The 25,455-nt window shown below is 41.9% G+C and overlaps 2 protein-coding genes across 5 annotated transcripts in view; both read left to right on the forward strand.

Moving 5' to 3' along the window:
- Positions 1-3,173, forward strand: part of LOC110524324 (mesoderm induction early response protein 2) — a 31,809-nt gene extending 28,636 nt beyond the window's left edge. The window contains exon 11 of the mRNA XM_021603861.2: positions 1,044-3,173. Within this exon, the coding sequence (XP_021459536.2) occupies positions 1,044-1,534 (491 nt within the window). The 3' untranslated portion in view covers positions 1,535-3,173. The remainder of the gene's footprint in view (positions 1-1,043) is intronic.
- A 12,328-nt stretch (positions 3,174-15,501) lies between these two features.
- The window catches only part of LOC110524325 (phospholipid phosphatase 2), a 33,207-nt gene continuing 23,253 nt past the window's right edge, over positions 15,502-25,455 (forward strand). Inside the window, exon 1 of one of the 4 annotated variants that reach the window (XM_021603864.2) lies at positions 15,502-16,007. Coding sequence is in view for 1 of the 4 variants with exons in the window: in XM_021603863.2 (XP_021459538.1) it covers positions 15,947-16,007 (61 nt within the window). In the remaining 3 variants the exon portion in view is untranslated. The remainder of the gene's footprint in view (positions 16,008-25,455) is intronic. The other 3 variants (XM_036978073.1, XM_021603865.2, XM_021603863.2) reach the window with 3 other exon arrangements.

Genomic DNA, 25,455 nt, shown 5'->3' on the forward strand with positions numbered 1-25,455 from the left:
GCCACCAGGTAAAGCCTCTAACCAGACAGGGCCACCAGGTAAAGACTCTAACCAGACAGGGCCACCAGGTAAAGACTCTAACCAGGCAGGGCCACCAGGTAAAGCCTCTAACCAGACAGGGCCACCAGGTAAAGACTCTAACCAGACAGGGCCGCCAGGTAAAGACTCTAACCAGACAGGGCCACCAGGTAAAGACTCTAACCAGACAGGGCCACCAGGTAAAGCCTCTAACCAGACAGGGCCACCAGGTAAAGACTCTAACCAGACAGAGCCACCAGGTAAAGATTCTAATCAGGCAGGGCCACCAGGTAAAGCCTCTAACCAGACAGGGCCACCAGGTAAAGACTCTAACCAGACAGGGCCGCCAGGTAAAGACTCTAACCAGACAGGGCCACCAGGTAAAGACTCTAACCAGGCAGGGCCACCAGGCAAAGACTCTAACCAGGCAGGGCCACCAGGTAAAGACAGACAGATAGAGGGATGGAGTGAGGGAGTTCTGGGGACAAGCTTCACTAACCCTACCTAGCTTATACTAACCCCACTGGAGTGCCTGATATGAGGTCAGGTTTTCATGAGGTCAAGTTTCATGTGGTCAGAACTAGAGTGTCTTTTCCAAAATACTTTTGAGGGCATTATGATTCTCAGGCCAGGAAGTTATGGTATTATGGTATGGTATGAAATATAAAATCATAAACCATAATCAAATCTCAGGGCTCATGAAAATTATTTTTTTGGAGGCTTAGCATTTTAGAAATGTTGTATTGGCTTCCTCTCAATACTTTCTGAATTGTAACCAAAAATGATTGATGAGTAGTTTATTTACATTATTTTTATAATTATGTTCTAATTATCTTACCATGTTTACCTGCCTTGTTAAATTGTCCCTTGTCTGAAACTAAGATTTTGTGTAGAGCTGATTGTAACATTAAGGAGAAAAAAAAGGGAACCACTGCCCAATGTCAATGCCAGTGATGACTCGGTCAGTTACCATTGAGGTAGTGCTTGTTCAAGTCCCTCTTTGTAATTCTTCTCTCCTTGTCTAGATGATGAATTGCAGATGGAGGTGTTGGAGCTGTGTGGTGCTCCTTGTCCCAGTCCAAGCCCACAGAGGGAGCAGCTGTTCAGCCACTTATCTCCACTCCCCTCTCTGAAGGACCTGCAGCAGGAGCCCTCTCTGAACTGTCCTAGCCCGGTCCGCTGTCCCACCTCTCCCCATGCCCAGCTCCACCCCTCCCCCCGGCCCAGCGGCAGCCCCACATCCTCCCCAGCAGAGCCTCATCTCCTGGGTTCTGGCTTCTACCAGCTGCAGCTGGGGCCCTTCCTTCCAGACGGCCTGTCCATGGGGCCAGAGGGTGGGGCCTCTCAGAGGCTGAAGGTGGACTTCTCCCTGCCCTCCGTCCCCCAGCCCCCGCCCTTGCCTGCCATTGCCCCATCCTCCTCCGTCACTTCTGACTTTGGGGCCATCAGCAGTTACCTGTGTCCCTCGGCCCTGTGCCCCCCTCCCGTCCAGCACTCCGGCTCGCTCACCAAGTGAGGGGAGGAAGAAGGGTGTCTTTACCCTGGAGAACATTCCAATAATGCCTGAGTTGTTTGTACTTCTAAGTACTGCCAGTTGAAGCTAACTTGGACCAGAGCTCACCCATGTGATGGTGTGAAGCTCCCCAGGAGAGAAACTGTCTTTTTGCCCGGGAGATAGGCCTACCTGTATCAGTGTTTACTAGGGGACTCCCACTGCTCACAAGCACAATGGCTTACCTACCTGTCTATTCTGGAAGGGCAGTAGTTCTACGGAGACGTTCTTAGAGAATTCTTAGATATAATGTTGGGACTGGAAAAGCTGGTGGGCTCGTTGATGGCTCCAAGGCCAAAACAGTTAGCCTGATGTTTGTTGCAGTGGCCTCATTCAGAGCAGAACTAGAGACTGTGATTTAACCTCCCTCACTGGTTTCCCAACTTTTACTGGGAACAGTGAGCAGCAGACAGACCGCATGACCTGGAATCCATCATGCTGTATTATAGCAGATGTCCACGAGATGTTCTCATTCTCTATCAGTTCTGATAAGGCTGTTTTTAGAAGCAGGGTTCAGTCTGCACTTGTATGACATCACCAATCTGACTGTGGACCTCTTAGGTAGGATCTGCCTCCCTGGTTCACTGTGAGAGCTTCCACCTCTCTTGAACATCTACAACTGAAACTGAAGGTGTTGTATACAGTACGTTTAAGAGGAAAGATCTGTATAGGAATACCATGAAACTGCTTTTGAGATTGTCACAATGTTTTTATTTTATTGGTCTTTGTTCCCAGTTCAGGTATTCATTGGCAGGTTTGCAATAAGGAACCTGAGTTTGTGATGGGAGTCCTTGTGTTCTCTCTTTCCAGTTTATGTTGACATTTGAAGGTCTTGTACAGTACCAAACTCCCACAATTGCCTGACAACCACGGTAGGCACATTAGCCTGTGTTTTGCGCATTATTGTACATGCTACTGTAGGTAAGTCACTGAATACACAGGTACTGTAGCCTCTGGCTTCTTCCCTGTACCTCAACTCCAGTTTTTGTGTGATTTAAGGTTTGAATATTGCCCTGAACCACCCATCCGACCTTGTGGAAAAAGCCCAACGGCATTGAAGTACAAAGACCCAAAAGGGGTGTGTTCAGAAGGGTGAAACCTTATGAACGTTGCAGATGGAGAATGTGATATACAGAGCTAACGCGCTTGCTTATTCCGTACCGTTGCACCCTCCTGAACAGACCCCAGGTTTCACTGATGCTGTACTGTATTCTGCCACTAGAGGACCTTGGCTATCGCCTAGTCTGAAGAGAGCCTGCCTGCTTCGTTCCCCCTGCTCAGGGGGAGAGAATCTGTCCCCTGTGCTCTCTGTCCCGATGGCAGGAAAACTCCATTTCTTTATTTATTCCCCATTTTCTATTTTTATAGGTGGGGTTTTCCCTCTACTCCCTGCTCTGACCTTAGCTGTTCTAGATCGGTTTGTTTTTGTTCAACCGTTTACAGGAGGTTCTGGACGTTGACTATCGGGACAGGAAGGGGAGTAGAAACACTGCCTTTTGTTTATTTTTCAGCATTTATATCATACTGCTTCTGTTTATATTGGTTTGTAATTATAATTGTTATATTTTGTAAAAAAAAATATATTAAAAATGTTGACAATTAATGAAAGTCATTGCGCACATACACACACCGGTACTTGAATCTTGTGTGCAACTCTGTTGAAAGAGACTTTAGTACTTCAATTCAATTTCCAACAACATTGTACCCACATGATTCTCTTGTGGACAGACTATGTATCTGACCAAATTATGCAAGATATTAATTCTGGGCTAACCAAGATTGTACCAAAATGTTTTCACATATCCTGTGATTGGGTGGTGCCAGTATAGTAGCTGAATAACCCACACTGTGGAGATCTGTAGTTGTTCAGAAACTTGGTTAACGCAGAACTCACACTGAATAACCCAGTAGCTGAATAACACATACCCAAACAAATCTCCACAGTACTCATGTACTGGCCTTACACTATGCCTACGGTATAACCAGGCTTCAAATTCAACTGGATATTTTGTACATTTCTGCATAACATTATTTTGAATCAGGGTCTGGTTTATTTGAACTGATGCAACAGAGAGCAAGAAATTCCAGGCTTACTTCCTCAAAGGTAAACTCATGAATTATTCTGAATTCCTTGGAAAGTGACTAAGTGACTGACAGGTGAACACTAGCAAGGAGTGATAACCATTCATTAGGAAATGCGGGAGAGAGGCTACTACAGGACACTGTCATAACTGGGGGGAGGATGCAGCGAACAGGATGAGTTAGTAAGGTTCTTGGGACTGTCACGCTTCTCTACACACGGTCTACACAGAGCTCTGTGTCACCGTTCGTGGTGGCGGACCCCTTTCTAATGAGGCGTGTTGAGATTTGTTTACACAGGCAAGACAACCTTCTGATAACCCATATCTCAGGCCAATGAGAGGGTTCAGATAGGCAGACTCGGGGTGCTGGAGGTATAGGGATTCACCTTGACTCAGGCTTGACAACAGGAGTCTGGCACTAGTGGCTCTTCTTGTAGCGCTTCATATTTGCACTGCTTCAGGTGAGAATTAGTCAAACTTTTTAGAGTGGTGTTGGAAGTTGGAACAAGTCTTGCTTCTCTTTAAAAATAAAAAGACTAGCTATTCAAGAGCCCTTGATGGACTAGGTGTTGTGGAATTGGCATGCTGCTACTTCGACAGGGTTTCTTTCTTATCAGAGTGTAGACTAGACCCTCAATAACCTGAAGTAGGCTAGGTTACAGCAGTCTGTTTCATGGACTCACGGACAGAGCTATGGATACACTGATTGACCATTAAATACAAAATTATAGTTTTAACCATGTTTTGAGGCAATACAAACAAACACGTTTATATTTTGGGCTCTGATGAAGCATCTGATATATATATATTCTTCAAGAATCAAGGATTGTTTTATTTTCATTGTGTTTTTTCAAAATCATTTTGTAATGTATTGCGTTTTATGTTTGATTTTTCATATGTTATTTCTTGATTTTGTGTTGCCTTTCAGGATATAGGTCTCATTTGATGGCGCTGATAGACATGGCCGTTCTGTTTCTGACTCCTAAGCAACTTTGTTACAAGCATTTCGCTACACCCACAATAACATTGTTAAATATGTGTATGCCGACCAATAAAATTTGATTTGATTTGGAAAAGAGATTAACTAATCTCAACATGACATCTCCCTCAGCCCTAGCAAGCCTCAGTGTGTCTTCATGGCCTGGGCTAATGTGACCTGCTACTGGACACCTGGACAGGGCTCTCCCCCAGACACACACTACACACTGCAGGTCAATATGCAAGATGCCATCACATACTACAACATCTACTGCACAAGTAACTGCTTGTGATTATATTAGGCCCCTCCAGAGTGGCACAGCGGTCTAAAGCGCTGCATCTCAGTGCTAGAGGTGTCACTACAGACATTGGTTTGATTCCAGGCTGTATCACAACCGGCCATGATTGGGAGTCCCGTAGGGCGGCGCATAATTGGCCCAGCATTGTACGGGTTTAGGATTTGGCTGGGGAAGGCCATCATTGTATATAATAATTTGTTCTTAACTGACTTGCATAGTTAAATAAAGGTTAAATAAAAAATAGACAGCATTAGTTAGAAATAAAGGCCAGTAAATCCTTCAACATGTATTTCCTCAACCATGAGGAAAACAAAGGCAGACTGACATGTTCCAGCACTGGTGCCACCACAGAATGATTCATTCTAAACTCAACAAAAAAAGAAACGTCCCTTTTTCAGGACCCTATCTTTCAACGATAATTTGTAAAAATCCAAATGCCTTCACAGATCTTCATTGAAAAGGGTTTAAACACTGTTTTCCACTGTGACCTTAATTGCCTACCGTCTGTAAGCTGTTAGTGTCTTAACGACCGTTCCACAGGTGCTTGTTCATTAATTGTTTATGGTTCATTGAACAATTAATGAACATGTACCTGTGGAACGGTCGTTAAGACACTAACAGATTACAGACGGTAGGCAATTAAGGTCACAGTTATGAAAACTTAGGACACTAAAGAGGCCTTTCTACTGACTCTGATAAACACCAAGAGAAAGATGCCCAGGGTCTCTGCTCATCTGTGTGAACGTGCCTTAGGCATGCTGCAAGGAGGCATGAGGACTGCAGATGTGGCCAGGGCAATAAATTGCAATGTCCGTATTGTGAGACGCCTAAGACAGTGAGTGCTACAGGGAGACAGGATGGACAGCTGATCGTCCTCGCAGTGGCAGACCACGTGTAACAAAACCTGCACAGGATTGGTACATCCGAACATCACACCTGCGGGACAGGTACAGGATGGCAACAACAACTTCCCAAGTTACACCAGGAATACATAATCCTTCCATCAGTGCTCAGATGGTCCACAATAGGCTGAGAGAGGCTGGACTGAGGGCTTGTAGGCCTGTTGTAAGGCAGGTCCTCACCAGACTTCACCGGCAACAACGTCTCCTATGGGCACAAACCCACCGTCACTGGACCAGACAGGACTGGCAAAAAGTTATCTTCACTGACGAGTCACGGTTTTGTTTCACCAGGGGTTGATGGTCGGATTCGCTTTTATCGTCGAAGGAATGAGCGTTACACTGAGGCCTGTACTCTGGATGCCTGATCGATTTGGAGGTGGAGGGTCCGTCATGGTCTGGGGTGGTGTGTCACAGCATCATCGGACTGAGCTTGTTGTCATTGCAGGCAATCTCAGTGCTGTGCGTTACAGTGAAGACATCCTCATGACAGCATGACAATGCCACCAGCCATACTGCTCGTTCTGTGCGTGATTTCCTGAAAGACAGGAATGTCAGTGTTCTGCCATGGCCAGCGAAGAGCCCGGATCTCAATCCCATTGAGCACGTCTGGGACCTGTTAGATCGGAGGGTGAGGGCTAGGGCCATTTCCCCCAGAAATGTCTGGGAACTTACAGGTGCCTTGGTGGAAGAGTGGGGTAACATCTCACAGCAAGAACTGGCAAATCTGGTGCAGTCCATGAGGAGGAGATGCACTGCAGTACTTAATGCAGCCACACCAGATACTGACTGTTACTTTTGATTTTGACCCACTCTTTGTTCAGGGACACATTATTCAATTTCTGTTAGTCACATGTCTGTGGAACTTGTTCAGTTTATGTCTCAGTTGTTGAATCTTGTTATGTTCATACAAATATTTACACATGTTAAGTTTGCTGAAAATAAGCGCAGTTGACAGTGAGAGGATGTTTCTTTTTTTGTTGAGTTTAGTACTATGGGAGCCAGAGGAGGCTGGTGGAAGGAGCTATGAGGACAGGCTCATTAATGGCTGGAATGGAATAAATGGAATGGAGTCAAATGTGGTTTCCATATGTTTGATACCACTCCATTTATTCCATTCCAGCCGTTACAACAGACGCAGGTAATACACAGTGTCAAATACAATAGACTATACACACGTTTAACACAAATCTTACTTTACATCCTTAGGTCTCTCTCTCCCCTCATTGAAGCTGCCCACCCCAGTCCTCCCAAGCTCCAGTCTGTCAGTAGTGAAAGGCAGACCCAGATGCCTGAAGCTTCAGTGGACTACAAATTCCAGCTTCCCTGTGTCCACGAACCGTATCTCCTCTGGTGCTCTGGTCTACTAGCTGCTGGACAGCACAAAGGAGCAGGTGTGTGGCCCACTGTCATCTCCAATCTGTCAGTTACTGTAGGACTATATAATGTATCCAGTGTGATGTGTATAATATGTACAATGCCTTAAGAAAATATGAATACCCATTGACATATTCCACATTTTGTTGTGTTACTCATTTCAAATGAGATTAAAAGTGAACCTGTTTTTGGAAATGTTTGCAAATGTATTGAAAATTAAATACAGAAATATCTCATTTACGTAAGTATTCACACCCCTGATTCAATACATGTTAGAATCACCTTTGGCCTCGTTTACATCTGTGAGTCTTTCTAGGTAAGTCTAAGAGCTTTGCACACCTGGATTGTATAATATTTGCACATTATTCTTTTACATTTTTTTGAAGCTCTGTCATGTTGGTTGTTGATCATTGCTAGACAGCCATTTTCAAGTCTTGCCATTGATTTTCAAGGCAATTTAGGTCAAAACTGTAACTAGGCCACTCAGGAACATTAATTGTTGTCTTGGTAAGCATCTCCCAGTGTCTGTTGGAAAGCAGACTGAACCAGGTTTTCCTCTAGGATTTTGTCTGTGCTTAGCTCTATTCTGTTTCTTTTTATCCTAAAATACTCAATAGTCATGCCAATGACAAGCATACCCATAACATAATGAAGCCACCACCATGCTTGAAAATATTAAGAGTGGTACTCAGTGATGTGTTCTTTGATTTGTCCCAAACATAACGCTTTGTATTCAGGACATAAAGTTCATTTCTTTGCTACATTTTTTGCTGTTTTACTTCAGTGCCTTATTGCAAACAAGATGCATGTTTTGGAGTGTTTTTTTTATTCTGTACATATTTTCTTTTCACTCTGTCATTTAGGTTAGTATTGTGGATAACTACAATGTTGTTGATCCATCCTCAGTTTTCTCCTATCACAGCCATTAAACTAACTGTTTTAAAGTCAACCATTGGACTCATGGTGAAATCCCTTAGTGGTTTTCTTCCTCTCCAGCAACTGAGTTACAAAGGACGCCTGTATCTTTTTAGTGACTGGGTATATTGATACACCATCCAAAGTGTAATTAATACCTTCACCATGCTCAAAGGGATATTCAATGTCTGAGATTTCATTTTTACCCATCTACCAATAGGTGTGGCATTGGAAAACCTCCCTGGTCTTTGTGGTTGAATCTGTTCTAAATTCACTGCTCGACTGCGGGACCTGACAGAGAAATGTATGTGTGGGGTACAGAGATGAGGTAGTCGTTCAAAAATCATGTTAAACACTTTTATTACACACAGAGTGAATCCATGTAACTTGTTAAGCAATCTTTACTCCTGTACTTATTTAGGCTTGCCATAACAAAGGGGTTGAATACTTATTGACTGAAGAAGTTTCAGCTTTTCATTTTTTATTAATTTGTAAAGATTTCTAAAAACATAATTCCACTTTGACATGGGGTATTGTGTGTAGGCCAGTGACACAAAATCTAAATGTAAACCATTTTAAATTCAGGCTGTAGAACAACAATGGGGAAAGAGTCCAGGGGTATGAATACTTTCTAAAGGCACCGTGTGTCTACAGCAGGTGTTGGCATTAAGTTTTTGTCCGTTTTTTACACCATACAGTGCATTTGGAAGGTATTCAGACCCCTTGACTTTTTCCACATTTTGTTATGTTACAGCCTTATTCTAAAATTAATTCAATAGTTTTTTTCCCTCAATCTACACACCATACCTCATACTGAAAAAGCAAAAACTGTTTTTTAGAAAACTTTATTTACATAAGTTCAGACCCTTTACTCAGTACTTTGTTAAAGCACCTTATGCAGCAATTACAGCCTCGAGTCTTCTTGGGTTTGGAGCTACAAGCTTGGCACAACCGTATTTGAGGGGTTCTCCCATTATTCTCTGTATATCCTTTCAAGCTCTGCCAGGTTGGATGGGGAGCCTCGATGCACAGCTATTTTCAGGTCTCTCCAGAGATGTTCGATCGGGTTCAAGTCCGGGCTCTGGCTGGGCCACTCAAGGACATTGAGACTTGTCCCGAAGCCACTCCTATGTTGTCTTGGCTGTGTGCTTAGGGTCATTGCCCTGTTGGAAGGTGAACCTTCGCCCCAGTCTGAGGTCCTGAGCTCTCTGGAGCAGGTTTTCATCAAGGATCTCTCTGTACTTTTCTCCGTTCATCTTTCCCTCGACTCTGACTAGTCTCCCAGTCTCTGATGCTGAAAAACATCCCCACAACTTGATGCTGCCACAACCATGCTTCACTATAGTGATGGTGGCAGGTTTCCTCCAGGTTTGACGCTTGGCATTCAGGCCAAAGTGTTCAATCTTGGTTTCACCAGAGAATCTTGTTTTTCATGGTCTGAGAGTCCTTTAGGTGCCTTTTGGCAAACACCAAGTAGGCTGTCATGTGCCTTTTTACTGAGGAGTGGCTTCGGTCTGGCTACTCTACCGTAAAGGCCTGATTGGTGGAGTGCTGCAGAGATGGGAGAACCTACCAGAAATGAGATGGTTGTCCATCTGGAAGCTTCTCCCATCTCCACAGAGGAACTCCGGAGCTCTGTCAGAGTGACCATCGGGTTCTTTGTCACCTCCCTGACCAAGGCCCTTCTCCCCAGATTGTTCAGTTTGGCCTGGAGTACCGTTCAGCCTGTAGGTTGGGCAGACATGAGATGAGTGACTTTGCTGTGGAAGGTGAGATGGCACTATGCTAGAGCTAGTTACTCTGCTCTATCAGGTCCATTTAATTTTAAAGTGTCTACATGCGTATTCTATAAACATTCAGTTTGAGTTGTCTTTGTGTGTCTTGCAGTCCCCGCCCAAGAGTCAGGTGAAATGCTCAGTCCTGTGGTACTGAGGGTTTCCAGAATGCACTGCACACAGGTGACTGCAATGCCCTGAGTATGTCCGACACTTCCTGTCACCTGACCCTACCCCCACAGGTACAGACTCTGACTATATTTGACCATTGATGTCAATACCTTTGCAACATATTAAGATGATAGCGTTGTGCAGATCTTGATATGAAGTTGAACAAATGCCCAGAAACTTGCATAGTTTTAGTTGTATTGTGTCCAATATGTATGCAATGTAAAATGGTACATATGTCTTAACTGATGGTATGAATTCTCAGCACCCAAGGCCCTATTTGGTGATGTAATCAGGGAAAACTCTGGGCCCTACCATTTACAGTATACAGTGGGGCAAAAAAGTATTTAGTTAGCCACCAATTGTGCAAGTTCTTCCACTTAAAAAGATGAGAGAGGCCTGTAATTTTCATCGTAGGTACACTTCAACTATGACAGACAAAATGAGGGAAAAAAATGCAGAAAATCATTGTAGGATTTTTAATGAATTGATTTGCAAATTATGGTGGAAAATAAGTATTTGGTCAATAACAAAAGTTTATCTCACTACTTTGTTATATACCCTTTGTTGGCAATGACAGAGGTCAAACGTTTTCTGAAAGTCTTCACAAGGTTTTCACACACTGTTGCTGGTATTTTGGCCCATTCCTCCATGCAGATCTCCTCTAGAGCAGTGATGTTTTGGGGCTGTTGCTGGGAAACACGGACTTTCAACTCCCTCCAAAGATTTTCTATGGGGTTGAGATCTGGAAACTGGCTAGGCCACTCCAGGACCTTGAAATGCTTCTTACGAAGCCACTCCTTCGTTGCCCGGGCGGTGTGTTTGGGATCATTGTCATGCTGAAAGACCCAGCCACGTTTCATCTTCAATGCCCTTGCTGATGGAAGGAGGTTTTCACTCAAAATCTCACGATACATGGCCCCATTCATTCTTTCCTTTACACGGATCAGTCGTCCTGGTCCCTTTGCAGAAAAACAGCCTCAACGCATGGTGTTTCCACCCCCATGCTTCACAGTAGGTATGGTGTTCTTTGGATGCAACTCGGCATTCTTTGTCCTCCAAACACGACGAGTTGAGTTTTTACCAAAAAGTTATATTTTGGTTTCATCGGACCATATGACATTCTCCCAATCTTCTTCTGGATCATCCAAATGCTCTCTAGCAAACTTCAGACGGGTCTGGACATGTACTGGCTTAAGCAGGGGGACACATCTGGCACTGAAGGATTTGAGTCCCTGGCGGCGTAGTGTGTTACTGATGGTAGGCTTTGTTACTTTGGTCCCAGCTCTCTGCAGGTCATTCACTAGGTCCCACCGTGTGGTTCTGGGATTTTTGCTCACCGTTCTTGTGATCATTTTGACCCCAAGGGGTGAGATCTTGCGTGGAGCCCCAGATCGAGGGAGATTATCAGTGGTCTTGTATGTCTTCCATTTCCTAATAATTGCTCCCATAGTTGATTTCTTCAAACCAAGCTGCTTACCTATTGCAGATTCAGTCTTCCCAGCCTGGTGCAGGTCTACAATTTGTTTTCTGGTGTCCTTTGACAGCTCTTTGGTATTGGCCATAGTGGAGTTTGGAGTGTGACTGTTTGAGGTTGTGGATAGGTGTCTTTTATACTGATAACAAGTTCAAACAGGTGCCATTAATACAGATAACGAGTGGAGGACAGAGGAGCCTCTTAAAGAAGAAGTTATAGGTCTGTGAGAGCCAGAAATCTTCCTTGTTTGTAGGTGACCAAATACTTATTTTCCACCATAATTTGCAAATAAATTCATTAAAAATCCTACGATGTGATTTTCTGGATTTTTTTTCCCTCATTTTGTCTGTCATAGTTGAAGTGTACCTATGATGAAAATTACAGGCCTCTCTCATCTTTTTAAGTGAGAGAACTTGCACAATTGGTGGCTGACTAAATACTTTTTTGCCCCACTGTATGTGTTGTATGTACAAAGACTTGACAAACAAGTATGTGCTGTTACATGGAATGACATTATAAACATGGGTGGGAGTATTGTTGTTGTCAGAGGGCGTGTGGCCGGAGCTGTGCTACAGCTAGACTGAGGCCTGAGTATGGTGCAGTGACTGGGTATGAGCTGTCAGTACAAGCCTGCACCAGGCAAGGAGGTAAAATACACACACACACACACAACACAGACCTAATGTATGTCCTAGGCTTTAGCTCAGCTCATTCATTGATTTATCAGTAGCTGTCACAATAATGAATACATTTTTGTGTGGATGTATTGTATTCCTTTATACTCACCCTTTTACACTGATCTTCAGCCCGCTCTGTTGGCCCAAAGGCAGTGGTGCAGAACCTGAGCAGAAGTTGTCCTGCAGTGGGAGTCTGTTCCTCTGGAGCAGAGGTATGGCTTCAGCTGCAACTACAGCCTCTACGTCCAGATTGAAGAGGAAATCTTGAGGTTGTAGTTACACCAGGAGAACGGCTGTGGTACCAGTTGAGTGGTTTGTCTGGACTGTACAGGATCCACATGGAAGGAGTCCTGCTGGTCCAACGGCTGTAGGGGAGGACTACGACAGGCAGAGATGTTGGAACTATTCTATTGACTTCCTCCATTGGAGTAGACAGTTGTCCATCCATATGTGTGTGTTTATGTGCACTTGTGCATGTGTTTGTGGATGTTAATCCATATGTGTGTCTGTATGTTGTGTGTGTTTGTTCCAATCCAGAGGGCATTGATTCAGTGGACACCATCCTGCTGTGTTCCATTCCTGCTATGCTCACTGTCCTGATACTGCTGACCTGCCTACATTGGAGACAGAGGTGAGAGAGCCATAGAGAGAGCAGCCTAGATGGCCTGCAGTGCAACTCTCCCCATGTCTTATCAGCCTGCTGCATTCTACCAGACCCACATGTTTCCTCGGCGGATTAGCAGCAGACTGCAGACTGGCCTCCACTTAGTCTGAGAGTCTGATAACAGTGTCTGTTCTCTGCAGGATAAAGCAGAATCTATGACCTTAAGTCCCTGACTCTGCACATAGTAGCCTGTCAACCTGGAACTCCGAGACTAAATACACAACAGTCTTTTTCATTGACGGGGTGGGTACTTTTGAATGCCAGATAGCAAAATGGGACTGTGCACTACAAAATGGAAAAACACAGATCCACTACACATATCTGTAGATAAATGCTCTCATTGAAGATCTCTGGAAGTCAAAAGAAACTACACAGAGTAGGACTCATTTTGTAAAAGTATTATTTTCATTGATTACTCTGTATTGCACATTAATGCTATTGTTAGTCTAACCAATATTACAAGTTATTATTAGAATTTCAAATACAGCCCCATGTCCCCACTCACCCAGTAGGGGGCAGAAACCTATTGATTTTGAATGCACAATGAACAAAAATATAAACGCAACATGTAAAAAGTGTTGGTCCCATGTTTCATGATCTGATTTTTTATTTATTTAAAGTTACATATGCAAAAGCTTATTTCTTTCAATTATTTTGCACATCGGTGTTAGTGAGTGTCTCCTTTGCCAAGATAATTCATTCACTTGTATATCAAGAAGGGGGGTGCTGAGGAGTATTTCTGTCTGTGTAATAAATCAAATCAAATTTTATTTGTCACATGCGCCGAATACAACAGGTGACCTTACAGTGAAATGCTTACTTACAAGCCCTTAATCAACAATGCAGTTAAGAAAAATACCCCCCCAAACAATGTCATAAAAGTAACAAATAATTAAAGAGCAGCAGTAAAATAAGGCGCTATTGTGGAGAAAAACTCATTCTCATTGGCTGGACCTGGCTCCCCAGTGGGTGGGCCTATGCCCACCCATGGCTGCACCCCTGCCCAGTCATGTGAAATCCATAGATTAGGTCCTAATGAATTTATTTCAACTGACATTTCCTTACATGAACTGTAACTCAGTAAAATCTTTGAAATTGTTGCATGTCAGTATAAGTGTTAGTACCATTTCTTAGGATGTCTGATCCCTGGCTGCTATATTTTGAAACTGTATTTACTGTTCCTTGTTTTTCTATCAGATTTCCTGAGTTTGTTTCTGTTATAACACACTGGGGTTTTCATTGTGTCTTACTGTGCTTTCTGGCAAAGTCAAAGTGCAAGGCCACATGAAAAGTACTTCAAAATATATTAATCATATGTACTATATAAAAACGTTTACAAATATATGCTGAAATATCGTCTTATCTACTGATGCATGTCTAACTCCTGGTATTTAGCTACTCTTGTGTTATGAGCGAGGCTAGAAGGCATTAACCTTACCCCCAGTCTAGTCCTAATGAAGAAACAGAAATCCTTCAATTATCCCTGCTCCTTGGAGTCCTGCTGTTGCTTGGTAATGTTAATTATACAGTCCCAGCAGGATTTGTAAAAGTAATTTTGCTTTTGTAAGACTGTAAATTTGTCTTGTTTCGCAGATTATTAATGTTTCCACATACTGAGCCCATTACTCAGCGTGGGTCCACCCCGCTTTGATTAATGCCCACAACTAATGTCACATTTAGACCCAATTTCGTTTTTACTACCCAGCGTCAACCGGCCAACTTCAGTCACGTGTGAGTCAGTATGCCTAGGGCTTTTTTGTTGTTGGAGGATAGCATGTTAAATACTGTACAGCATACTGAATTAAGGGTCAGGCACTGTATGGAAATATGTGCACATGTTATTCAAGTAAGCAATATTGACCCAGTACAGTGAAACTATGCATGGGGTGTAGAGCTGGGAAGATTAAACGAAAATGATCCACCCCTGGCCATACCGATCACTTATCGCAGGCATTTTTGCTGATATCGTTATTTACGTTAAGTAGCCTATACTAGAGAAATGTTAAGTTTGAAATGAAATAAGTTTGTTAATATGGATGATGGCACAATTGATGGATACAACCATCAACCTAGTAGGAGTAGTTTAAAGGATAATAAATTAATAAAACTGCACATTGTTATAAACTAATCGTCATATTTATTGTTATTACATATATTCAGGTAATTTATCGTAATATCCATATCGCACAGCTCTAATGGCGTGCCTGCTGAGGTCTGTAGCCTACTGGCTAGAGTCGATAGATTTTGGTTATGTCATGATTGAATATAAGATATTGTTATTGCCATGTTTGGAGTGATAAATTATTACTTGCCTTGAATGCCCTCAAGGCAATATCATATAACAACTCTAATTAAGATATAAAACATTATTTATCACACTTGTCAACATGAATGTAGTACCATGGGTTTCCCCCAAATTCCCAGTAAGTTTACACCGATCAATGGAAATGCTCTTAAATATCCCCAAAGTTGTATGGCTCATTTATCAATAAATACACAGTACAGTGAAGTTCATCCGCCTCCACACAAATCAGCTGCTGTCCACTGTAGGCTACTAAAACTAAATACTTTATCACCAGCAAGACAGACTTCTGCTCAGCTTTCTTTTATTATTGCTGTCAGTGTCAATTCTTAAATTCAAATTTGGAGCAGATAATGTAGGCCTACTATTCGACGTCAGATTGTGGGAGTAAAAAAAATGCAAGGAAGTGGGAAGGAGGGATCTGTGGCGTGGAGGGTTGTATTGGTTTGTAGGACGCCTCAACTACTGTAAAAACGAAGGTTTATTTTTCAAGCCTGTCATTACAACCAAATATGAGGGTAAGAATTTAGCACTGTCGCCGATTGAGATGACTAGAGTCTGAGTTTGGACATTTTTCGCACTTCAAAATTGCACACATAGGTGTCAACATCTGTGGGCAGGTAGGAAAGTAGCTTTAAATCCGGAAGAACTCGCAATACAGGTTGGCTGTATACGTTTTACTCAGCGGACTCAATGGCAACACTCGTAAACTAAGTTTCCAAACACGTGTCTGATCAACTGGCAGCCTCTATCAATAGAATAAAATGATGGATTTGAGAAAAAAGAAGATGTATGTCTTGGTGGACGTGATGTGCGTGGCAGTAGGTAAGTAGCCTACAGTAGCGACAGTGCATCAATTTCACACTGCGCTTGAACATAGAAACGATTCTATAGTCTACACAAGCCAGACTTATGCATGTTCCTCGATAGCATATTAATTTGAGTTTTGGACTGATGAAGTACCAATTGATGTCAAATAGAACGGTTATCCACCCAGCTAACAACAAACGTAAACACAACTTTAGAGCACTTTCCTTTGAGTCTCAAGTTATTACCTAACGTTTTCATAGGAACGTACCAGTTATGTGCAAGACATTTTTCAAAAAGACCATTCCATTATTGTCAAATATACAACGGGTGGGTCTAATCCTTATAGGCTACTCTTACCCTACTGTAACGAAAGCTGGTTCAACAGCAATGTGTCCGGTGTCTTTCTTATCTTATCCTGGCCGTTCTTTAGCCAAGTAGCCTATCCATAAAAGGTTTATAAATATATCTACTCGTGAGGCTTTTGCGTGACATAGGCCTGCCTACCTGCAGTGCATATTTGTATTTATTAAGGATCCACATTAGCCAAGGCTGTAGCTATTCTTCCTTGGGTCCAGCAACATTATGGCAGGTATATACAATTTAAAATATTACATGACATTTCATAACACTTTTCACAACACATTAAGTGTGTTCCCTAAGGTCACTCTACTATCACATATCTACAATACAAAATCCATGTGTACATGTGTAGAGGGCGTGCTAGTAATTTAAACAGACACCTCGGTGCATTCAGCATGTCAACACTTCTTACAAAAACAAGTAGTGATGATGTCAATCTGTCCTCCACTTTCAGCCATGAGAGATTTACATGCATATTATTAATGTTAGTACTCTGTGTACATTTTAAGGGTAAGCGGTGCTGCCCTGTTCTGAGCCAATTGTAGTTTCCCCGAGGTCTCTGTGTGGCACCTGACTACACAACTGAATATTAGTTCAGGTGTGACAACTAGAAGCCTGTAGGACCTGCCTTGTTGATAGTGTTGTTAAAAAGGCAGAGTAGCGCTTTATTATGGACAGACTTCTCCCTATTTTAGCTACTGTTGTATCAACATGTTTTGACCATGACAATTTACAATCCAGGGTTTCTCCAAGTAGTTTTAGTCACCTCAACTTGCTCAATTTCCACATTATTTCTTACAAGATTATGTTGAGGTTTAGTGAATGATTTGTCCGAAATACAGCCTGAAGGAGGAGAGATTACTAGAAACGAATTTGGTTGACTCTTTTAACTGGATTAATTGTCAGAGTAGAGGACCTTGTGCATTTCAGGTAAAATAACAACCCAATGTTTATATCCCAGGACAAATTAGCTAGCAACAGCAAGCTAGCTAGCTAAATTGCCAAAACGTTTAATGCTTTTTGACCTGTCCCCAAATTAATGTAATTGGTTCAGAGTTTGTTTTGATATTTAAACTTGCGTGCCCCTATTGCGTCTGGTGTGGGTGGACAAAATCAACATGCAGACACATGCACGTGTGCAGTCTGGTCAGCATGTAAGAAATATTGACTTGTGCCTTGTAATTCTGTTATCAAAAACCCACATATCTTTAAGATATTTTCTAATTTCTCTCACTCATGAGGAGGGAGGATAATGAAAGTTCACAGTAACAGGTAAAGTTACACCTTTTAGTGTCAATTTTGTTGAGTTATTAAATCTCAATACACAGGGCCTCCCGAGTGGCAGAAAGGCGTCACTACAGACCCGGGTTCGATCCCGGGCTGTATCAGAACTGGCCGTGATTGAGAGTCCAATAGGGAGGCGCACAATTGGCCCAGCATCATCCGGGTTAGGGGAGGGTTGGCCGGGGGGGGCTTTACTTGGCTAACCGCGCTGTAGCAGCTCCTTGTGGCTGGCCGGGCACCTGCAGGCTGACCTTGGTCGTCAGTTGAACAATGTTTCCTCAGACATAAGCGGGTGCGTGTTAAGAAGTGCTGTTTGGTGGGTCTTGTTTCGGAGGGAGCATGACTCAACCTTTGCCTCCCGAGCCCGTTGGGGAGTTGCAGCGATGAGACATGATTGAAATTGGAGAGAAAAAGTGGATAAAATAGAAAAACTCAATATCCCACCATTGGCAAATCTGTTTTTATTTTTATTTAAGCTATATTAAATCAAATCCAGATAGTTATTCATTTTAGCGGTTGACCAAAATCATAGATTCGATAAGATTGACAGACGTAGTAATACAAATGGCAAATTTAGGGAGCCTCCAAAGATGCTAATGCAGCTGCAATATACTGAGAAGTATTCCCTTTTTGCTGGGAGGGAAGGGAAAGGAGGAGGTTTATATGAGTTGCAATCTGGGAGGGCTCTTGGGAAATGTTTTTTTTCTTTTTACATATTCTATGCGGATTATTGATTACTCATCTAAACTCAGAAAAAAAAGAAACGTCCCTTTTTTAGGACCCTGTCTTTCAACGATAATTCGTAAAAATCCAAATAACTTCACAGATCTTAATTGAAAAGGGTTTTAACACTGTTTCCCATGCTTGTTCAATGAACCATAAATAATTAATGAACATGCACCTGTGGAACAGTCATTAAGACACTAACAGCTTACAGATGGAAGGCAATTAAGGTCATAGTTATGAAAACGTAGGCCTTTCTACTGACTCTGAAAAACACCAAAAGAAAGATGCCCGGGGTCCCTGCTCATCTGTGTGAACGTGCCTTAGGCATGCAATAAATTGCAATGTCCGTACTGTGAGACTTTTCTTTAACTTTTGTTGAGAGCCAACAACAATTACAGGTCAAACTCAAGTCATATTACTTAATGGCAAATTAATCCTTTTAATATTTTGCAGCTCTCACAAAGCGAATACAAGCTAAACCAGTTACGATTTTAAACGATAAAGATAAATGCGCTAATTACAAATAACATGATTAATTACAATTTTAAAAGCTTCTATGAACATTTATTTAAATCAGAATTAATCAACAGTTGGCCTTCTTAGACTCAACAACCCTGAAGCAATTATCAGCAGACAAAAAATAATCACTAAAAACAGAGGTCACCCAAAAATAAATATTAGACATTGTTAAAACATTTGCGCAGAGAAAAGCACCAGGAATGGATGGTAATGTGGGCGCCAGCCCCTGTTTACACAAATGACAACACAAATGTCACTCAATTCTTCCTAGTTCCATGTATTCTTTTTTTTTACCCCTTTTTCTCCCCAATTTCGTGGTATCCAATTGTTTTTTAGTAGCTACCATCTTGTCTCATCGCTACAACTCCCGTACGGGCTCGGGAGAGACGAAGGTTGAAAGTCATGCGTCCTCCGATACACAACCCAACCAAGCCGCACTGCTTCTTAACACAGCGCCATCCAACCCGGAAGCCAGCCGCACCAATGTGTCGGAGGAAACACCGTGCACCTGGCAACCTTGGTTAGCGCACACTGCCCCCAGCCCGCCACAGGAGTCGCTGGTATGCGATGAGACAAGGATTTCCCTACCGGCCAAACCCTCCCTAATCCGTTACAACAGAGCCTGGGCGCGAACCCAGAGTCTCTGGTGGCGCAGCTGGCGCTGCAGTACAGCGCCCTTAACCACTGTGCCACCCGGGAGGCCATCAAACGGTTATTTCAATTATATTAAAACCATGAAAATCTGTAGAGTCCCCTACTGATTATAGACCAATATGTTAATAAATTGTGATGGGGAAAAAATAACATAGCTTGCACGCGATAGAATGGCAAACATCTTACCAGACTTGATACATATCAGTTAAACAGGGCTTAATAAAAATAGACAAAGAAATACAATAACTTGTTTCAGTTTAATAGAATACATTTGTTTTTATCAATAACAAAAGCTTTCAACCATCTCGAATGGCCTTTTCTATTCAAAACTTTGGAAGCCTTCAACTTTCCAGCTGAAATAAGTAATTTATTAAAAATATTATATAAATGCCCTGAAGCAAAAATATACACACAGTTTATCTGATTTAAATTGCTTTAGAAAGGGGCACAAGTCTGGGATGACCTCTCTCCCCCTTCTTGTTTGCAGGAGGGGGAAGAGAGCTGTTACTGGCAATGTAACCGCTTACCGAAAGAATAAGGCAGTACCCAAACGTAACAGGTATCAGTATTGGTAAACATGAGTATAAACTAAACTTATTTGCAGATCTCCTGATATACCTGACCAATATTCAAAAGGCAATGCCCCCTTTGCTAAAACTATTTTCAAAAGACTCAAAAATATCAGGAAATAAAATGAATATGGAAAAAAACTAAATAATGGCAATAGGAAAAAATATATAAGTAACTCCATCTACAGCAATCCTTTATGTGGACCAAACAAATATTAAATACTTAGGATGCTTAAGTGACAACAAATATACAGTATAAAGATATCTTTATTCCATTACTCAACAATATGAATGCAGATCTATATAAATGGTACAATCTTTCTATACATCTTACAGGTAGAATAAACCTCTTCAGAATGGCATGGCTTTTATACTTACTCTCGGTAATACCAATTACCCCACCAAAGATATTCTTTAAATAAGTATACTCCGTAATAAGATTTTATATGGGCAATGCATTCATAGAATAAAAATGAATTTTTCCTAAGTCTGAGGGTGGTTTTAATCTTCCAGACTTGGATTTGTATCAACTTGCTACCCTAGGGTTTTACTTGCGACATATACAGTGCCTTGCGAAAGTATTCGGCCCCCTTGAACTTTGCGACCTTTTGCCACATTTCAGGCTTCAAACATAAAGATATAAAACTGTATTTTTTTGTGAAGAATCAACAACAAGTGGGACACAATCATGAAGGGGAACGACATTTATTGGATATTTCAAACTCTTTTAACAAATCAAAAACTGAAAAATTGGGCGCGCAAAATTATTCAGCCCCTTTACTTTCACTGCAGCAAACTCTCTCCAGAAGTTCAGTGAGGATCTCTGAATGATCCAATGTTGACCTAAATGACTAATGATGATAAATACAATCCACCTGTGTGTAATCAAGTCTTCGTATAAATGCACCTGCACTGTGATAGTCTCAGAGGTCCGTTAAAAGCGCAGAGAGCATCATGAAGAACAAGGAACACACCAGGCAGGTCCGAGATACTGTTGTGAAGAAGTTTAAAGCCGGATTTGGATACAAAAAGATTTCCCAAGCTTTAAACATCCCAAGGAGCACTGTGCAAGCGATAATATTGAAATGGAAGGAGTATCAGACCACTGCAAATCTGCCAAAACCTGGCCGTCCCTCTAAACTTTCAGCTCATACAAGGAGAAGACTGATCAGAGATGCAGCCAAGAGGCCCATGATCACTCTGGATGAACTGCAGAGATCTACAGCTGAGGTGGGAGACTCTGTCCATAGGACAACAATCAGTCGTATATTGCACAAATCTGGCCTTTATGGAAGAGTGGCAAGAAGAAAGCCATTTCTTAAAGATATCCATAAGTGTCGTTTAAAGTTTGCCACAAGCCACCTGGGAGACACACCAAACATGTGGAAGAAGGTGCTCTGGTCAGATGAAACCAAAATTGAACTTTTTGGCAACAATGCAAAACGTTATGTTTGGCGTAAAAGCAACACACCTGAACACACCATCCCCACTGTCAAACATAGTGGTGGCAGCATCATGGTTTGGGCCTGCTTTTCTTCAGCAGGGACAGGGAAGATGGTTAAAATTGATGGGAAGATGGATGGAGCCAAATACAGGACCATTCTGGAAGAAAACCTGATGGAGTCTGCAAAAGACCTGAGACTGGGACGGAGATTTGTCTTCCAACAAGACAATGATCCAAAACATAAAGCAAAATATACAATGGAATGGTTCAAAAATAAACATATCCAGGTGTTAGAATGGCCAAGTCAAAGTCCAGACCTGAATCCAATCGAGAATCTGTGGAAAGAACTGAAAACTGCTTTTCACAAATGCTCTCCATCCAACCTCACTGAGCTCAAGCTGTTTTGCAAGGAGGAATGGGAAAAAAATGTCAGTCTCTCGATGTGCAAAACTGATAGAGACATACCCCAAGCGACTTACAGCTGTAATCGCAGCAAAAGGTGGCGCTACAAAGTATTAACTTAAGGGGGCTGAATAATTTTGCACGCCCAATTTTTCAGTTTTTGATTTGTTAAAAAAGTTTGAAATATCCAACAAATGTCGTTTCACTTCATGATTGTGTCCCACTTGTTGTTGATTCTTCACAAAAAAAATACAGTTTTATATCTTTATGTTTGAAGCCTGAAATGTGGCAAAAGATCGCAAAGTTCAAGGGGGCAGAATACTTTCGCAAGGCACTGTAGTTAGTTAAATGCACTAAAGAGTAACAATTGGGTACATGTTGAAGATGCACATACTCATCCCCAAAATCTTTTTACGTGTCTATTTTCAAACGATGAAGCTAAGAACATTAAATTAAATGAATTCTAGAAGAACCAATATCACTCCCTAAAAAACTGCAACCTTATGGAACAATCCTTGGATCGCTTTTCAGAATTCACGATAAATTGGTCCACAAGGAAAACTAAAGGCATAGAAACCGTAAATATTGTCAAAGACAAGACTCCAGTCACCCAAGTCATAGACTGTTCTCTCTACTACCGCATGGCAAGCGGTACCGGAGCTCCAAGTCTAGACCAAAAGGCTCCTTAACAGCTTCTACCCCCAAGCCATAAGACTGCTGAACAATTAATCAAATGGCCACCCAGACTATTTACATTGACCCCCCCCCCCCCCCTTTGTTTTTACACTGCTGCTACTCGCTGTTTATTATCTATCCCTAGTCACTTTACCAAATGACCTCGACTAACCTGTATCCCCGCACATTCTCGGTACTGGTACCCCCTGTATATATAACCTCATTATTTTTATGGAATCTTCTTGTAACTTTTTAAAACTTTCGTTTAATTAGTAAATATTTTCTTAACTCTATTCCTTGAACTGCATTGTTGGTTAAGGTCTGTTGTAGTCGGCGCATGTGACATATGATTTGATAATAGAAACATTTACAATTTTGGATTAACCAATGTATATATTTTCAAATACATTCAACTTAAAAGTTTTATCACAAAATCGAATTGAAACCTTTTGGACATCAGAGCAATCTTGAGGGAATCTTATTTGAGTCAGAAAATGATATTCATATGATAAGTTGGCTCTCTGCAATTTTTTTATTTTATAGCTTATCAAACTCTTTAAAAAATATATATACTTACTGAAATTGGCACAAGAGGGAGGGAATGTTGGAACATAACTAACGAAATTAGTTAATGAAAATGTACGCTTAATCCATTATAAATTAATGTATAGAATGTATTATACAAGAGACAAAATTTGCATTATACAGCACAACAGCAGAGTCATGTCTAAAGTGTAAAACTAACAATTACTAAATAATCCATGCCTTCTGGGAATGTTATAAAGACCGAACATTGGCTGTCAGAAGTATTACAATGTAAATGTGCTGTTAATCTGTCTGTCTGCATATTTCAAGGCATATGAGTGAGTTTACCTGACGGTTTGGACGATATTTTTCTCGTCAATCTTAAAAAAGCGTATACTTAACTGGAAGTCAACCAATCCTCCATTGTTAACGCAATGAGAAGGTCAACGGCTTTATTATTGTGGGTGAGATTATCCAAAAAAGTGTGTGGGCGACGGAGAGAAACAAAATGGTGCAGTTTGAGGCAATGGGGCGTAAAGTGGTGTGGGCGCTGGAGAGAAACAAAATGGTGCAGTTTGAGGCAATGGGGCGTAAAGTGGTGTGGGCGCTGGAGTAGGGGTGTGAGTCTGGGCAGGTGTAATGTAGTTGATGTTTGTATGATGATGTTTGCATGTATATGTTTTATATTGTTTATACAATATTAAATAAAATCCTACGCCCCAAAAAATGTATTTGGTAACGGAATTACAAAAACAATTGTAACGGAATTACTGCAAAAGAATGGCTACAATTGCAAATCATAATAGTCCACAGTTGGGTCACCTTATACTGTCCTCCCTTCCACTGGCATACTGTTATATTCAGCTCATAGTGTCACCTTATACTGTCCTCCCTTCCACTGGCATACTGTTATATTCAGCTCATAGTGTCACCTTATACTGTCCTCCCTTCCACTGGCATACTGTTATATTCAACTCATAGTGTCACCTTATACTGTCCTCCCTTCCACTGGCATACTGTTATATTCAGCTCATAGTGTCACCTTATACTGTCCTCCCTTCCACTGGCATACTGTTATATTCAGCTCATAGTGTCACCTTATACTGTCCTCCCTTTCACTGGCATACTGTTATATTCAGCTCATAGTGTCACCTTATACTGTCCTCCCTTCCACTGGCATACTGTTATATTCAGCTCATAGTGTCACCTTATACTGTCCTCCCTTCCACTGGCATACTGTTATATTCAGCTCATAGTGTCACCTTATACTGTCCTCCCTTCCACTGGCATACTGTTATATTCAGCTCATAGTGTCACCTTATACTGTCCTCCCTTCCACTGGCATACTGTTATATTCAGCTCATAGTGTCACCTTATACTGTCCTCCCTTCCACTGGCATACTGTTATATTCAGCTCATAGTGTCACCTTATACTGTCCTCCCTTCCACTGGCATACTGTTATATTCAGCTCATAGTGTCACCTTATACTGTCCTCCCTTCCACTGGCATACTGTTATATTCAGCTCATAGTGTCACCTTATACTGTCCTCCCTTCCACTGGCATACTGTTATATTCAGCTCATAGTGTCACCTTATACTGTCCTCCCTTCCACTGGCATACTGTTATATTCAGCTCATAGTGTCACCTTATACTGTCCTCCCTTTCACTGGCATACTGTTATATTCAGCTCATAGTGTCACCTTATACTGTCCTCCCTTCCACTGGCATACTGTTATATTCAGCTCATAGTGTCACCTTATACTGTCCTCCCTTCCACTGGCATACTGTTATATTCAGCTCATAGTGTCACCTTATACTGTCCTCCCTTCCACTGGCATACTGTTATATTCAGCTCATAGTGTCACCTTATACTGTCCTCCCTTCCACTGGCATACTGTTATATTCAGCTCATAGTGTCACCTTATACTGTCCTCCCTTCCACTGGCATACTGTTATATTCAGCTCATAGTGTCACCTTATACTGTCCTCCCTTCCACTGGCATACTGTTATATTCAGCTCATAGTGTCACCTTATACTGTCCTCCCTTCCACTGGCATACTGTTATATTCAGCTCATAGTGTCACCTTATACTGTCCTCCCTTCCACTGGCATACTGTTATATTCAGCTTATAGTGTCACCTTATACTGTCCTCCCTTCCACTGGCATACTGTTATATTCAGCTCATAGTGTCACCTTATACTGTCCTCCCTTCCACTGGCATACTGTTATATTCAGCTCATAGTGTCACCTTATACTGTCCTCCCTTCCACTGGCATACTGTTATATTCAGCTCATAGTGTC

This window comes from Oncorhynchus mykiss, chromosome 5, assembly GCF_013265735.2.
Source record: "Oncorhynchus mykiss isolate Arlee chromosome 5, USDA_OmykA_1.1, whole genome shotgun sequence".
In the NCBI taxonomy this organism is placed as follows: domain Eukaryota; kingdom Metazoa; phylum Chordata; class Actinopteri; order Salmoniformes; family Salmonidae; genus Oncorhynchus; species Oncorhynchus mykiss.